Raw genomic sequence first — 16,608 nt, 5'->3', positions numbered from 1 at the left:
CTAACCGTGTTTGCACAAGCCTGCATTTATACGTGCATCAATACGTATGTTTGCTGCATCTTAATCTGAGCTTTGAGGCACGTCTTTGTTTACGCTACCACTGTGAATATGACAGGAGTGTGTATGTGTGCATTAAGTGGATGTGAGTGAGCTTGCGCTTGTGATTTTCTTTGTGAGAGACATATCATAATCTGGTTTTCCCTGACGTCACTTTGAAGACGTTTTTCCTTCAGGGTAATGATAAAAAAGCGCTGCCACATATGGATGAGGGCCAAAGCTCTGAGAAATAAGCATCTATTTAGAAATCAACTCCATCTCAACACCTCAAGCAGAACCATCCTGATGCATGACAACAGCCAGGAAAATAACTTACTTGCCTTCAGGCCACAATGGCTGACGCGTCCCCAAAATTCATCAAGGCTTTCAGTATTTCACCAGGATTGCACCGAGTATGAATCCATATGCAATCCACTCCAGAAATCCTGAAAATCTACTACACAAGACGCTATTTCTATTTGAAATGCCACCTAGTATTTGGATGTTGGGTTTCCTTGCTGCTGCGAAGTGAACTGTATGAATGCATTTGCATGGATTTACATGTGCGCATGCTGTGTAACTTTCTGCAGCCAATTGGATCCAAACTCAAATTAATTTGTTGTTTTAGAATGCTTGTCCTTTTTGCTCAATGACTAGACAAAGTAAAATTTGTACAAACCAGAATCACAATGTCATTATTTTTGCATTAGTTTTGACCAACTCACGGCAATTCAATAACAGAAAAATAGAATTTGGAAGCAGTCGTCATCCAGACACATCTTATTTAAAAAAATAGAACGGATCACTTCTGAATAATACATTTCTTGATCAATTCAAGTTTAGGAAGAATTTTTTTTGACCGGCGAAGATTCCTAGTTGATGGATCCCGTAGACAGAAGTCAAGTTGAGGCACAAAAAAAGGAAAACACGCTAAGAGTCGTGATGATTCAAGCATGATGAAACAGTATGAGAACCGGTTGTTGGTGTGTGTTATCAAGACAAAATAGAAGTTTGGAACCCTCAACCTTTGTCTGTCAATCAAACACTCCTTGATCCCCCCTCCACACACACACAGAGCAAACTGTTGTGCTATGGATTAGCACTTGGAGTTCAAAGGTCAAGTAACTTGTCAGTCAACAGATGAGAAGACAAGATTTTCCTTGAAGTGAAAATTAGATTCCACCTAATACTGCCATCCATGCTTACTCCTTATAAACGTACTCCCACACGTTCACTCTGGGTGACACAGAAATATATAAATATATGAATATTTCATCTTATTGTCATAAAAATCACCCAATATGAACCGCAAACCCTCCCAATATTTTAATGAACTACCAGTTTCAACTTAATAGAGACTGTCACATAGGGAGAAAAAAAAAACTCAGAAAAATATCTTATTACCAAATGTAGGCATTTTTTTTGTCCTTGAAGCAAAATAATCAAAGACCTTTTCAGGCATTTTATGCACCCACAAATATTCTGCACAAAAACAATACACTAACTAGCTGCCACAGTACAGAGCAAAAAACATAAAAACAGAAGCAGCTATCGGAGACGCAGCTCTACCTCTCTGCTGTGGAGGATGCCTTCCTCTGGCACATCACCGCCAATGAACTGCTTCCGGGTGCCATTTCCTGTTTGATCTCCCACGCAACCAGGTTACTGGGTTTAACAGCCAGGAAGTTGATGCCTGACTGGAACCACACCCTGCAGAGAGAAACGAAGAGGAACGAAAGAAAGTTAAAAAAACTGGTGAGAGCAAGAGAGAGAAAGAAAGTGTGGAAGACGTGACAGAGAAAATGAGAAAGCTAGGTTAACGTAGCAAGTCCACTTAGTTCACAAAGGCACATCATAAACAAAAGAGGGAATAAAGCAGAGTTGTCACACTGACAGTTTGGGGGATTTCTGCTTGAAATTGAATTTGCTTCGCTTGGAATTTTCCTGCCCCGATTTTCTCGCTGATTTTCTTTATCCCTGATCAGTGCCATACTCGGTTTTGGGGAGAGAGGGAGAAGTAAGTCTTTTAAAAGTGATTCACGCAGCATGGTGCCACCTCCCACGTTTTCTTTTGTTGGTGGGGTGGAGGGAAGGGGGGGGGGGTGGCAAAGCAGTGCCAAGAGAAGCAGTAAAGTGAGTATTTTTACCAGACTTTATCCTGCCTGAGATAAATCAGGTGTGTACTGAGTTCAAGATAATATCCAACACCAAATATTACTTTTCTAATGAGAAAAAAACAACACTAACGACCAATTAGAGGGATGTGTTCTGTGTTCTCACCCATTATTCCTCTAATAATTCCTCTAAAACCTTCAAATAACACTCTACTACAAGTGGATGTTTGTCCTGTGCATATACTGTAAATGCACCAGCCATCATAGATGCACCAGCTAAGGCAGGGAAGAGGAGGAATAGTAAACATGGATGTAAACACAAGAGGACTGAAGATACTTTTGCATATGTTTTATGACGAAATGCTTCCAGGAGATGGTGCATTTTGGTGATAGCAATCAATGTAAACATGATTTTTTAAACTCCCTCTACCAGTCCTTTCATTTTCTCACATCCAGGTTTTCCTCATATCTGTCCGTCTTCATTCTAATAACCTCTTTCCATCCCTCTTCCAGTCATCCTTCCTTCAGCTTCTCATGTTTGTGTCACCTTTTTCCACTCTCATTCCAGTATTCTCCGTTCCCATCTTTCCTTTTCATACAGATTGCGTCCTTGTTTTCTTTCCTGCCATCTTTCTTTTCTTCTCTGGGTCTCCCCTTTCATCTCTCCCTCTGTCCTCTTCCTTTCTCCACCTCCTCCAAAGCTTGTTTTACTTCCTTTCATCCATCCCTCTGTGAGTTTCCCGTTCTTTACCTCCTTCCCTATATACCTCGCCTCATCCCTCCCTCTGTCTCTTCTCCTCCTCCTCCATCCCTCAATCTTCCTGTGGTTAATCTCTTTATTTTCTCCCTCTCCCACTCATTTCTTTCCCCTCTCTTTTCTCTAATCCGTCCCGGTGTGTTTTGTTCTATTTATCACCTTGATGAGACCCTCCCTCAGCTTATTAACACACTTTATTGGCAAACAAACATGCACGAAAGCTTGTTTACTCATTTTCTTCAATGTATGTGTGTGTATTCTTTAGTAACACACACATACAATGGTCTCTGGCAAACAATAAATACCCACACAAGCGCTCGCTCCAACTTTTTCTTCAAAACGGGGGGGACGGGGGGGGGGGCTGCCAATCCTCTTTGTCTCCTCTCTCATTATTACTTTCTTGTATTTCTCTCGCTTCATGTCTTGCCAAAAAACTCTCTGCAAATATGTCACACACGTCCCTTGCTTTGTTCTCTTTGCGTTTGTGTGTGTGCGTACATTTACATAAATATATATTTATGTACTTGTTTCTGTACATGTGCTAACAATTTCGATGCTCGTTGGCATGTGTGTGCATGGAAGAACCCCCATGTGTAAATACTCACTTTTTCCTTCTTAATTGTGATCACCTTATTTTTTCCCTTGGTCTATATTACGGAAGGGAAAAACACTCAATGTGTTCTCATGAAACATTCATCTAATATCTTGCTTAAATTTGTACGCTATGTTTATTGTGCATAAACAAACAAATGACCTGCGTAACCCCTATCAATTACATCAAGAAAAATGCGGGGTGTTCCCATTACGCTAATTGGAGGATACAATGTTCACGTACAGTCTTGCTTAAAACAACTTGCTTAGGAAGACAGTAAGATGTTTGAAGCTGCAAATGTCTCAAAATCTTGGAAAAAAATCTCCAAGCTTTGCCGCAAGAAATTCATCCGCAAATGTCGCGATGAAAAAAACAAAAAACAAAAAAAACAACTGGCTGCAGATTGAGTCTGTCGGTGTCTGTCGTTGAGTCTGGCTCAACGACAGACACCTGTTTTTTGTCTCCTTGACCCTGACAGTCCACTGTTTCAGAGTATGGTAGGGTAAGAATGTGAGGTTGTAAAAAGGAAAACAATAAAAGGAAAATTGGTAAAATATGCATTATATTCAAATGGAATCCGAGCACAGATGTTCCCAGTAAACACTGTCTGAACACTAACAGCATAATAGGCAGGGACGGTCCCTTCAAAACAACTCCTCGTTTATAATTCAACAACTGAAAGTTACATAAAATAATTTTAAAAAACTCGAAACTATTATTCTGCTTTCTCTTTTTCCTTCCTTCTCTTTCCCCTCCTGTCCCCTCTATCTCCCAACCTCACCCTGTCCTCCTCTCTCTGTCCTCTTCCTCTTCCTCCTCCTCAGCCAGCCCGGAATTTAAGATAATGCACTTCAAAGGAAATTTACAGCACTCAAACACTGCCAACAAAATATTACGGCAGAGCAATGAGTTAGTGAGAGAAAGACAGAGGTGTGATATGAATGACGAGCTGACAAGTTGGAGGGAAACAAAATGTACAAAAGGGGAAAAAAAAGAACAGAGTAAATAAATACAGAAACATATCAAATGCAAAGTCACTGAATGATTGGTTGATTATGAAAATGAATCCCACGACCTTTAAAAAAAAAAAAAAACCTATGAGAGATTTTAGATGAGTCAGACAGCAGCTCTCTCCATCATCATCATCAAAACGCCAAATGAAGGAATATATTTTTGAAGAATGGCGTTCTATTCTTCAAGTAGAGTTCATCCATGTTAAGGTGCACTGATGCAGTTCATGTGCCTCGCGACACTTCAGGTTGTTTTTTTTTTGGGGGGGGGGATTTGCCTCAATTTATCAGGCACCACACTGTAAATATATGTAAAACAGGAGAAAAAAAAATCAAGGTTTTGTATATGACAAGGTCATACCAAAGTTAGATGACTAAAATATGCTGAGAAACTAAAAAAAAAAAACATAAATCAGCAGCAAAAGCAACAACCCTTAATGTGAGTTAACTTTCTATCCATCCATTCTTTTTCTACTGCTTATCCTGTTAAGTGTTGCGTGGGATGGGGGGGGGGGGGGTGGAGCCTATCCCAGCGGCTTTCAGGCGAGCGGCGGGGTTCACCCTGGACAGGTCACCAGTCCATCACAGGGCCAACACATGGAGACAGACAACCATTCACACTCACAGTCACACCTACAGTCAATTTAGAGTATCAATCAGCCTCGTCCCCTTTTGCTGTCTTTGGACTGTGGGAGGAAGCCGGAGTACCAGAGAGAACCCACACAGGAACAGGGAGAACATGCAGACTCCACACAGAAAGATCCCGTGTCCCAGCTGGGACTTGAACCCTGAACCTTCTTACTGTGAGGCAACAGTGCACCACTGCACCACCGTGCCGCCCATGAGTTAACTTATTTCTCATTAATGTCATTAATATTTCTTTGTTAAGCGCATGCATGTTCTTTCAGTAACCAAACCAAAACAAAAACCGAAGTCTGTATAAAACATTTCACATAGTCCACAGCTACTATTACAGAAATAACAATTATTGCTCACAGAAAAACCATAACACTTATGACTTGTTGGTAAAAGGAATTAGTTACACTACACAAATAAATTGTCATTCAACAACTCCAAAGTCACCACGCATCACGTTTTTCTATTTAACACAGAGACCTGGAGAGTGTTTGTCAAGCAGCATGCAAACAGTTTAGAGGTTTTACAGGCCATCAACCGCTAGCTCAGCCATGCCAACAACAACAACACACACACACACACACACACACACACACACACACACACACACACACACACACACACACACACACACACACACACACACACACACACACACCTCTGCAGACACACTGGAGTACAGAGTTCAGGTCACACACACCCTCCAACTATGGATGCTGACAAGTATATAACAAGTACTAAAAAAATTATTTTGCATCTGGTTTCTGATTCCTTAAACCTTCAGTACCACCGCTAAGCTAAGCTAAAACACGGTCCAGTCCATCCTACCACAGTTGAGAGATAAATTAATAGTGAAGAAAGGAAACATGCTAAACTATTAAAAACACACCTCTGCATTACTGAATGAGAGCTTTATTACCCCTGTTGGAATTTGCTTTCCACAGTTGCACTCATTCATAAACACGGAAGCAGGAAAATTGAATTTCTAAATGGCTTTGATATTGGAATGAAAGAAAATACGCACGACATGAAACCAAACCACGGTAAAAAAAATAAAAAAATAAAATGCAATTAAAAAGGCATCATTTGCAAATGGTGTACATACTGTAATATTAAGAGCCTGATAGTCAGGTGAATGCTGTGTGAGTTACTAAGATGCAACAGCTCTTTCACCTTCAAGAAACCACCTTTATTTTTATACAAACTTGTTTAAAGACAAAAGTATTTCACAAACAGGGTAAAAGTCAACAGACTAGTCAATGTACTCACACATTCTAAGGCCAATTAGTCAAAGTTTTAGTGGTCATCAATTGACCTCTGTTCGATTTGCTTGCCTGGATGGGAATAAAATCGCGCTTTCACATTCTCACATTCAGAACTGCAGACAGCAACACCATCGTCCCATGGTGAACCTGTCAGGTCTTCGCTGTGTGTCTGTCACGGAGCAGGGCAATGGACACGGCTGCATCCCAAAGCCGCTTCTGTCAGATCCACATACAGCAGCCGAAGCCCGACAAGTGTCTGTATTTTGTAGGTAATGAAGGAAGACAATCCAAACTCCTGGTTATATTCTTGTTTAGTCCTCATGTGAAAACATGGACAAATTATTTCTTTGGTGAAGAAAACTTGGTTAGGGCCTGGTTTTCATGTGACAGCGATAACCAGAACAGGATTGCAACACATCGCCAAGCTCAATGTTCAGTTTGTGTCACGTTTCTAGGTTGTAGTTCAGTTATTTTTCATCGTGAAAAAAAAAAACAAAAAACACCCCAACCAAATAACTGCAAATTGCAGAGACAAACTGAGCTTAAAACAATAAATTGAATTCATAAATAGCATAAAAAACAGTTGCGACTGTGTATTTATGGTCCATATTGTTCTGACGATGAGGATACACACGACTCAGTATATCTTTTACTTGGCTATTTTACTTCATTTTGGCACCAAACAATTGACAGTCACGTGTGCAAACTGAACCTTGGGTTGTAACAAACAGTTCCTCACTAAAGTCAAACGACAGACAGAAATGACAGATGAAGAGCAGTCGCAATGTCGTCACAATAATGTCCCAAACAGGAAGTGTTGTCTTTACTTGCAGCAGGTGACAAGTTCCAAATACAGAAACCGCAGAACGATTTTTAGTGGTTGCATAGACAGATTTAGGTTTGTGTCTTTCACCTCTGCTCACACTTTCCTGCTAAATATATAATCTTATTATCTCTAATGTATACGGCCTACTGCTGTCAGTTGAATGTCAATATTGGACACTTTGTTTTCAGTAATCAACCTCTGGGGTCATTTTTTCCTTTTGAGGCTGTTTTGTATCCTGAACACATTGCATCTATTAAACTAAAATGCTTTAAAGCTAAAAGATGATAGTGCTATTTTTGAATGTTCCACTCCCTTGTTGTCTTCTTTTTTCTTTTCTCTTTCATCTCACTTTTCACCTGTTCTACCATCTGCTGTAAACTGCAACACTTTCCAGTCTCCTCGGTGGGCTCAAACTCAAGAACTTAATCAGGAACTTTGGTTTTATGGGTATTTAGTAACTACCTACTGCATAGTCTCTCTGTGTTGTTGCTTCTTTAATCACCCTCCTTTTAATCACCTCCCTCCAGCTGCTGATTTTAAAATACATAAAGACCTGCGCTAAGAGTAGCAACGCTCTCGATAGTACACCTCCCTACTGTGGCTCAGAGCTTGAACTCACTCATAGCATTTCCATGGACTTAAGTATCCCAGTCATATCCCGCTTCTGATCATATTGAGGATATAGTGTTTTCATGCACACAGAGAAAACTGAATATTTATTTCCCTGTTACATAGTAAATATTAGTATCCTGGGTGCAGGCACTGTAATGTTTACTTTTTTATAGCACAAACTGCAGTATTTTTTACATCCTCTTCCACTGTTCTTATTGGGAAGATAATGTCCTCACTCAGTTTCTCCATCGCTCCAGAAATAAAATGCTCTCGTTGCAGCCGCCATGACTTATTTGCTGATACGACATTTGGCTGTGACCGCACGTACGGAGGCAGTTGACAACTGTCAGTGTTTGAGATAAGGCATACACATGTTACACTCTTCTGTTTTCATGCGGTAGCATAATCGTGTTTCTCAAAACCGGGACAAGGGCGTGCCCTGATTGCTGTAATCAGGGTAAAATGTTAACATGCACGTGCAAAAAAAACAGGATACTTAAAATAAACCTGATCATAACAGGGATACGTAAGTCCAAGTAAACGTAATTATTATTGTATATATGAAATTAAGCTTTTACAATTTGCACACTTTACATGTGAATACAGATGCAATAAGTCCTTTGTCTGAAAGCGCACTGACTTCCATCCGTGACACACGCACATGTGTATTTTACATGTACAGCAGCAGATGTGTTGGGGAGGCAAAGTAAAAAATAGACATACTGTAAGTCTGACGACATTGTTGGAACAGATGTCTCGGCTAAGGACACTGTAATGTGACTGCTACATGTACAGTAACGTGCAATTGAAGCAGTATCTCAAACGAGCAGTAAAAGGCTGAGCTTTACTAGAAAAGTATGTACTGTAATACCTTCTGACTTGGTTACCTGTGTATATTATACCTGATCAGATTGCAGACTTCTCTAGATGAGAGTGGAAGTAGCAGCAATGTGAAACCCAGATGAGGAACCTTAAATATGTAATGTTACGAGAACAGGCAAAATATGAGTCGCGCAAAAATATTCCTTCTTTAAAAAGAAGTTTACCAAATCATTGTTCTATCGTAAATGATAATTTTGCAACTTTAAAACCCAACAGCAGCTGAGAGAAAAGATGCGTTGAGTCTTTTTTGGAGTACAAACAGATGTTCCGCACAATTCAACACACCACCTGGATATCCCTCAAAACATTCTGGAGAAACTGTCATGAATGGACGTGAGCAGCATTTCAACGCGTCAACTGTCAAATCATTAAAATGTTGTTTACAGCTTTTCCCGTTTTCTGAAAGGCAGAAGCAAAACAATCTGTTGTTGTGATCACACATCACTGAGAAGACTCCAGCTTACTTTCTGTCTTTCTTCTTCTTCTTTTTTTTTTTAAAGCTGTCAATTTTGAAAAAGTTGAAAAAAAATCAATTTTTACAACAAGTTACAAGCTGTAATCTCCGTCTCTGCCTGTGATCGCATTCTAGTCTCAGTTCATTGCCATAGTGTTGTTTCAAGGATGTGATGAAAGGAGAATCCGCTTTTATTTACTCTGGATTAACTGAATAAAACGGGTACTTTTTGAAAATTCACAATGTATGTCAGAACTGAGAAAAAAACAAACTGTATAAAGAAAAGTGTCAAGAATATAAAGAAAAGAAATATTACTGCGATAATGTCATCTTGTGGTTGTATTGGTTTTTGTCCAGGATGTACGGTACGCGAACCTATTTTTCGCAATATTGCGGTGCTCTTATTTTTAGTCAGGCATTAATTGCAACTGATTAGATTCATGTAAAAGCCAAGTGCATTTTTGAAATTCCACGGAAGAGGAAATAAGAATTGCAGTCGTTTCCATCAAAAGGTTTGAAGCTAACAACAGAAGAAACATAGAAGATGGCAGTAAAGGCAACATTACAATGGTGTAACAGACAGCGTTGAGGAAAATCCCCAGGAAACAAAACAGTCTGTTCCGTTCCATTGTTTTGGTCGTCTGCAGCTGGAGCAAAAAAGTTGTAATATTTTTTTGGACGTGTTGCTGCTTCTCCAGAGACCAAGGCAAAGTTTTGGAATATCTGGAAAGACAACAGTGGAGGAAACGACGGGTGAGTCGTTGAGATTGGACCGCCTTCTTTGTGTGCATTTAACCTTTTTGAAAAATCCAAAAACCTCAAGCGAGGATAAACACATTTTTGCGACATTGAGGTAAAAATATGATTTTTGGGGATTATTGTCAAATATATCAGGATGCTTTTTTCTCCCCTGATACAATATTGATATTCAAGCTTTTAATATCAAATAGTAATCAAGGTTTTGATGGGTTGTGCGTATGAGTTCCGCACCTCTGCTCTGGTAGGTGTCGCAGTACAGCTACTGCTCCGCGCAGCCGATGGTAGTGAGCGTGGCAGGAAAGAAAGAGGTCGGTCGGAAGTCAACATGGTGGAAAAACTTAAAACACGTGGAAACTTTAAAGTGAATGTTTGGAGGCACTTTGGCTTCCAAATGAAAAGAAGGATTTTTTTTTTTTTTTTTAAATGTGTTGTGCAAAGAAAATGTAATTTAAAAAAAACCTTGTCTCGCCACCATTAGATACTCAGGGAATACAACCAACTTGCAAACTCAGCTATGAAGACTTCATATCTGTTCCTGGAGAATATTGCCGTACATCAGGATTTCGCTATACTATTGTATCCTGATACATATTATGAGCTCCTCTACAATACCCGGCCCTAATCTGAGGTTCCATTTTTCAACCCTCTACTGTTTCCATGATGCACATCAAAATCTCTTTATGGAAATACAGCTTCTGTATGTTGTAGTGACAAATATTATCTACACCAGGTGGTTCTGTACGCTCACTTAGCAATGATGTGGTAGCTTGCAGTGCTTGTGTGTATATCTTGTGTACCTGCCACTGCTGTGTTGTATGACTCTGCGGAGAACAAAAGTCACCCTGAAATACAACTATTTATTACCGTTGATGAAAAGGTTACCTGCTATAAACTGTAGCGTGCATGAGTGTCAGGCTATATCGTTAAGCTCATGCTCAAAGTTTGTGAGCCCAAATGTGCTTGATTAAATCTGACTGCAGCCAGGTTACCTAATGCTGGCAACCTGGAGCAATGGATGAATGAGTCCAACGGGAGCAGGTCTAGCATGGAGCTGCAGGCGAGCATACGGGCCAATTCATCAGATATGTCATTTGATGAATAGAGATCAGTTTTTGGGGTTAAATCAATGTCAGGATCCATTAAGCACATTAGGAATGACAAGTTTAGAAGTTTTAAAATAAACCATTGTTAAATATTTAACAGAACAATGTTAAAGAGACCAGCTTTGTTGGGGGTCAAAGGACAAATGTGTCTTATATGAGAAATCTGTTTCATCGTGTTTCCCAGAATCCCACTGTTTTTTTGCACTCTCCCTCTGTCTCTTTCTCTCCTTTTGAAGGTCTTTTATGCACTCGTCTTTCATTTTTTGTCTCTGACCCATCTCCCACAGAGGTTTTTTTTTATTTTTTTTTTATCTCTATCTTCTTTAAAACTATCTTTCATGCTTCCCTTTCTTTCTTCCTCTACATTTTCGGTGTCACTCCAGTTCTCCCTTTCTTTGTCACCTTCCTCTTGTTGTCTTATCTATGTCACTCTTTAATGTCTCATCTTTCCCCCTGACTGATGTAGTTCTGCTGTGTTTGCAGGTTAAACTGTAAGGATACTAAACATACATAATTTAATAATGAGGAAGAAAAAATACAAGTGATTGATCTTTCCACCATTAGCATTCTAAGTGCTGACCATAACTAATGAACAGCCTTGAGGTGACAGAAATTAATTATTCATTTAGTTATGTCTGTCATTTTACTTTTTAAAATTATACTTTTATCTATTTGTTTCTCATTTTTACATTTTTGATTTTGCATCACAAACAACACAAGAAAATGTCAGAGAGCATTCACCCTGGAATGCCAACTCACACACACACACACACACACACACACACACACACACACACACACACACACACACACACACACAACCCTTTCTTGGAGCAGCTGGCTCCCCAGTTATATAAGTTTACTGCAAAATGACTACTTTGGAATAATCATGAAAGCTTCACAGATGTGAGTGTGTGTGTGTGTGTGTACTTCAGCATACAACAGTACATGAAGTAAACATGTAAATACCCTTACAATCCAAGTGTGAGTGCTTCTACATGTCTCTGTGTGCACATATGTCGGCCTGAGCTCGACTGTTAACTATGCATGAATGAGGATAAAGCCATCAAATGCCTTCTGCTCCAGACCTGGCCTTTGTTTTACACTGCTACTCAGCGCAGGCATGAGCAGCACCAGCCCTGCAGGGGTAAGCCATATAGAAAGCATCCATCCCACATCTGTCCTGCGTGGTGGTAAAGATAATCATAAAAATCTATATCTGACTATATTCTGGCAGTAGAGATAGTAATGACAGTTCAACATGACTTAGACACTCAATCAAATCTTCACGTTAATACATGAGACATGGCCCAGGTTTTTATACGTCGTACGGGGAAGAGAATTGCGGCATTGCATTGCTTGTATAATTAATCTACATCCCATTTCCCCTCAATATCACTAAACCCTTCAGCGGCTTCAAGGGTCAAACCAGCAACCCTTCGTTTGCTGAAGAAACACACCACCTCTGAGCCATGCCGCCCCTGCAGGTCATTGTATATCTGCTCAATACTGGAGCAACTCAGATCATTTTGGTCCCTATCTATTTTGAACTGAGGAATGCATAATATGGCCCAGGCTGGATTAACAACTCGAATTTTCCTTTAAGAGAACAGAGAACTGTTCCTACAAGGTTAGGAAGTAGATGCATTTTCAAAACTAAAAGACCATTGTGGGCATTAAGCTAATCTTAACATGCCTGCATTTAATTGGACAAGGTTTGGAAATGAGCGTAACTGTGGAAAGTTCCCAGTCATTTAGATTGAGTTTCTGAGTACTCATCAGATTCATATCTGACCAAAATTTTATATATAGTAAAAAGAAGACACACAAAAAGAGGGCCCTTGGGAGCACATACCTCCAAAAAGGTGTCATCAGATCCTAAATCCAGATCTATTCATTTCCTCTTTAGCGACGATAAAAACACAGTAGTTGCATTTTTCAAACCAGCTTTACAGCTCTGCAACAAAATCACCCAGTGTTCTAGGGGCTGTAGAAGCTACCACGAAAATAGCAACTCAACGGGAAGTGATCAAGTGTTGAATGGGCTCTTTACATGTAGTTTCTTTTTTTTATGTTGTTGTTTCTTTACGACTGCACATGAGGTGCATAAAAAAAGTCTGAGTCATAGTGCTTTGTCAATCCTACATGAGCCCAACATGCAGTAAATCCCTCTTGGCACACAGAACCGTTATCGCCAACAGCCAAAATGATACCAACACGTCAGTTGGAACATCTGCAAACTTACATTCTATTCTCAAGATTTCCTCGTGCTGGATGAAGCCACAGTGCAGTAGCAGTTCAGTGTGCATACAGGCAAGCGTAGGACTTTCACAATTGCTACCTCTGTACACAGGTTTTAAGCAGGACACTGATAATGTAATCTGCACAGCTTGATGTTTGGATACTGGAATCCTTTCAAATGAAAACCCTCACACACTGAATCAAACCGCCCACTCTGCTTCCCACCGCACATGGGATTAGAGCAACATATTTCACAGTAAACAAAGACACAGACAATAGCGGTGGGTAGCTGGCTGCTCCAGTAGCTTCCAGCACGTCCTCTGGTTCCAGATTAGCATGGTAGCAAGCAGCTACTCTATCAAAGATCACTTTAACAGGCAGAAGCTGGACGATTTTTTTGCGTTTAAAAATAAAGGGGGGGGGGCGGGATTCCTGGACCTTTACATTAAGCTAATTGCTTCATTATCATGATCTGAATTGTGCTAGTTTGGATTTAGTGTTTAAAAGCGGGGGATAGTGCGAGGAATATTGCATCATACATTTTTTCAGGGGTAAATTCGCCTCAAATAACAACCTTTCAATAAAAGAGGAGAAAAAACAGAATTTGAAGCGTTTCCAAAAAAAATTCTATTATTCATTTCATTCCTTGAATCACATAATTGTTTTGTGGCATATATGGTTCAATACGCTTAGGTAAGCTCTGAAAACTACGTGGGTTTAGGTGGGTCAGCTGTCAGTCACGTTGTTCCTTGAGTATAAATAATTTAGACACATTATGTGCAATAGTTGTCCCTTACCATCCACAGTCTCTCTCAGTGAACGAGTTCATGGCTTTGTTTTTTCAAACTTGTTTTCATGTTAAAAAAAAAATGACAAAGGATCAGTGTTGGACAAACTGGCAGTGCTTATCTCTACTCTAACACAGGCAAGTCTGCAGTAGTAGTAAGACAAGGAGTGATGGATCATTTTATCGCTCTAGTGGCTTCAGCCTTCACCATCTGATTCATGGATACATACAACAGAACAGCTGTGTAGGAAACCACCCTACTGGGGTTGTTGTCCGTATCAGTATGGCCAAAACTGATGCCTGTTTCCTCTGGACAACCCAGCTGTTTTTTTTGTTTTTTTTTTAAATGAATTACAATTAGTTACATTAATTGAGCTAGTACAGCTTAGTGGATGGTGGCGCGTCCAGGGTAGGAGCAGGGGACTATGTCCAGACGCGATCCACGTCAGTACCCGCAGCTGTGGGTTACAGTAATTGGACTGAGTTTGGCCTTGATTGACTCACTTTGCAATATTCTTCTTGATCACCCATTCATAGATATCAATGGAAGTGAGCGGTGAAAGCAATTTGGGCTTCGGTATGTGGACAGGAGGAATCCTGCTCCAATGTGTAACCCCTCAGTCAGTCACACAGTCCAAAATTAAGACGTTTCATGAAACAGTGTCGTTATCGTAAAATACTGTGTAGCCAGATACATCCCTCACTGACCCTTTTTATGTGAGATTAGGGTAGAATGTTAAGGGTGTTATCAAGAAACGCTTTAGAGAGCCACCAAGTGTGAGAATGTTGTGGAAATAGTAATATTAGGAAGAATATTATGACAGCGCAGCCTTCATACGGCGTACAACTGCTTAGTCAACACAGGAATAAAGCACCTCATTTTGCATTTCATTTAATTAAAAGAGATAAAAATTGAGTCAAAAACGGGGAATAGAAATGAGATGCTAATTATGCCAGTGTGTGGGTAAGTCTGTGTGAGAGTTTGTGATTGGTTCTCATGACGTCCCATTGATGTTCACCACCACTCTGACTCACTGGATTGAACAGATCTAATATACATAAATAAAATTGAGGAAAACTCAATCACATACATTTACAAACCTGTGTGTGTGCATGCGCCAAACACAGGTTTCACGGACTACAACAGTGTTTCAGTTGGTGGGAAGAATAAACAAATATGTCAACAAAACCAGCAAACTACAGGTTAGTAGTTTAGTAGCAGTGGTAGTTAATAGTTGTTATCAATTCAGATTGATGGCTGTAGAGAAGTGAGGTGTCTGGCTGACAATTACGCCTCCCGCACACACAGACACACACCATCACCATCACCATCAACATAAAGAGGTGAGGGTGGATGTGTGAACCAGTCAACAAGTTCTCATCTAACAAGGTCACTCTTCATTCATCTCACAGCGATACACAAGGACCACTTTGGAGTCTGTATGAAACACAGCCTGTCAACAGGTTTAAACCTACAGTATTTGTGACTGAAAGCATTCATAAAAGCGAGAATGTCTATGTGAAGGTGCTGAATCAGGTTGGGACAGGCAATCGAGCAGTTCGGCCCCGTTCTTAAGTGACACAGGCTGGTGTTACTGTCAGAAGCATTTAATATCAGCCTTAATAATATATCTAATTATTAAGAGGACTGGACCATTATTGGCTAACATTAAGTTCGTACTTTGGTTGATGGCAGAGACAATGACGACAATCTTATCGAAATTCGCACAATATCTTCTTCTTGAGCTAAACGTTAATCTAATCATTGGAAAATGGTAAAAGAAACATTAAAGGATTTTCTGAGGCGTCCCTGGTTCCACCTGAGCTGTGATGGCAAGCACTCACTCACAATCTTGACATATTACCATAGCCAATTAAGGTCATTAGAAAACACACACACACACACGACAGTGAAGTTGCCTACAGAGCACAATTTCAGAAAGCTTCAAAATTAACATAGATAGAGGAATAAAAACCATCATAAATGTTAACACCATTCCCCCATTTATAAAAATAAAACACTCTGAAACAACAGACTGTAAGTAAGTGAAAGTTTTTCACACAAATTATTGGAAACTTTGTGAATTTGCACCTTCACAAAACATGAGCATAACTATGCAGATTTTAGTATGCTAATAGCGTACTGTAAATCTGAAGCAGAGCTAAAAAGGTTAAAACAGTCACCTGCTGGGGAAAAGGTGCGGTACCTCGGGGCTGCAGTGCTGTCATCCAGATGAATTGACCGATAACTTTGTTTTAAAACGTTAAGGAAAAATGCCACATTATTCCGATCGCTCTGAAGTCTTCAGATTTGGTACAGGCATAGTCTGTAATTTTGGGGTCAATGTGCCTACACTAGTACATATTTGTAGGGAAAAAAAGCCAAATACAGGCAAACCATGGAACCTGGCAACTCAGGTGATTTCTTTGTAACAAGAAAGACTTTTTCTTTAAATCTAATTTTACAAAATAAACACCAACGCAATTCTTTTTGAATATAAATGCCTCGAAAGCACTTGTAGCTTCTCATGCAA

General features: G+C 39.9%; 1 protein-coding gene across 1 annotated transcript in view; it reads right to left on the bottom strand.

Moving 5' to 3' along the window:
- The window catches only part of LOC147260219 (transmembrane protein 132D), a 249,500-nt gene that overhangs the window by 104,274 nt on the left and 128,618 nt on the right, over window positions 1–16,608 (bottom strand). Inside the window, 1 exon segment of the mRNA XM_086206686.1 lies at window positions 1,606–1,746. Coding sequence (XP_086062812.1) covers window positions 1,606–1,746 — 141 coding nt within the window.

The sequence above is a fragment of the Aulostomus chinensis genome, chromosome 6, assembly GCF_037954235.1.
Source record: "Aulostomus chinensis isolate RoL2024-O1b breed Wild chromosome 6, RoL_Achi_v1.0, whole genome shotgun sequence".
Lineage (NCBI taxonomy): Eukaryota > Metazoa > Chordata > Actinopteri > Syngnathiformes > Aulostomidae > Aulostomus > Aulostomus chinensis.
This window is presented reverse-complemented; position numbering and strand designations above follow the sequence as displayed.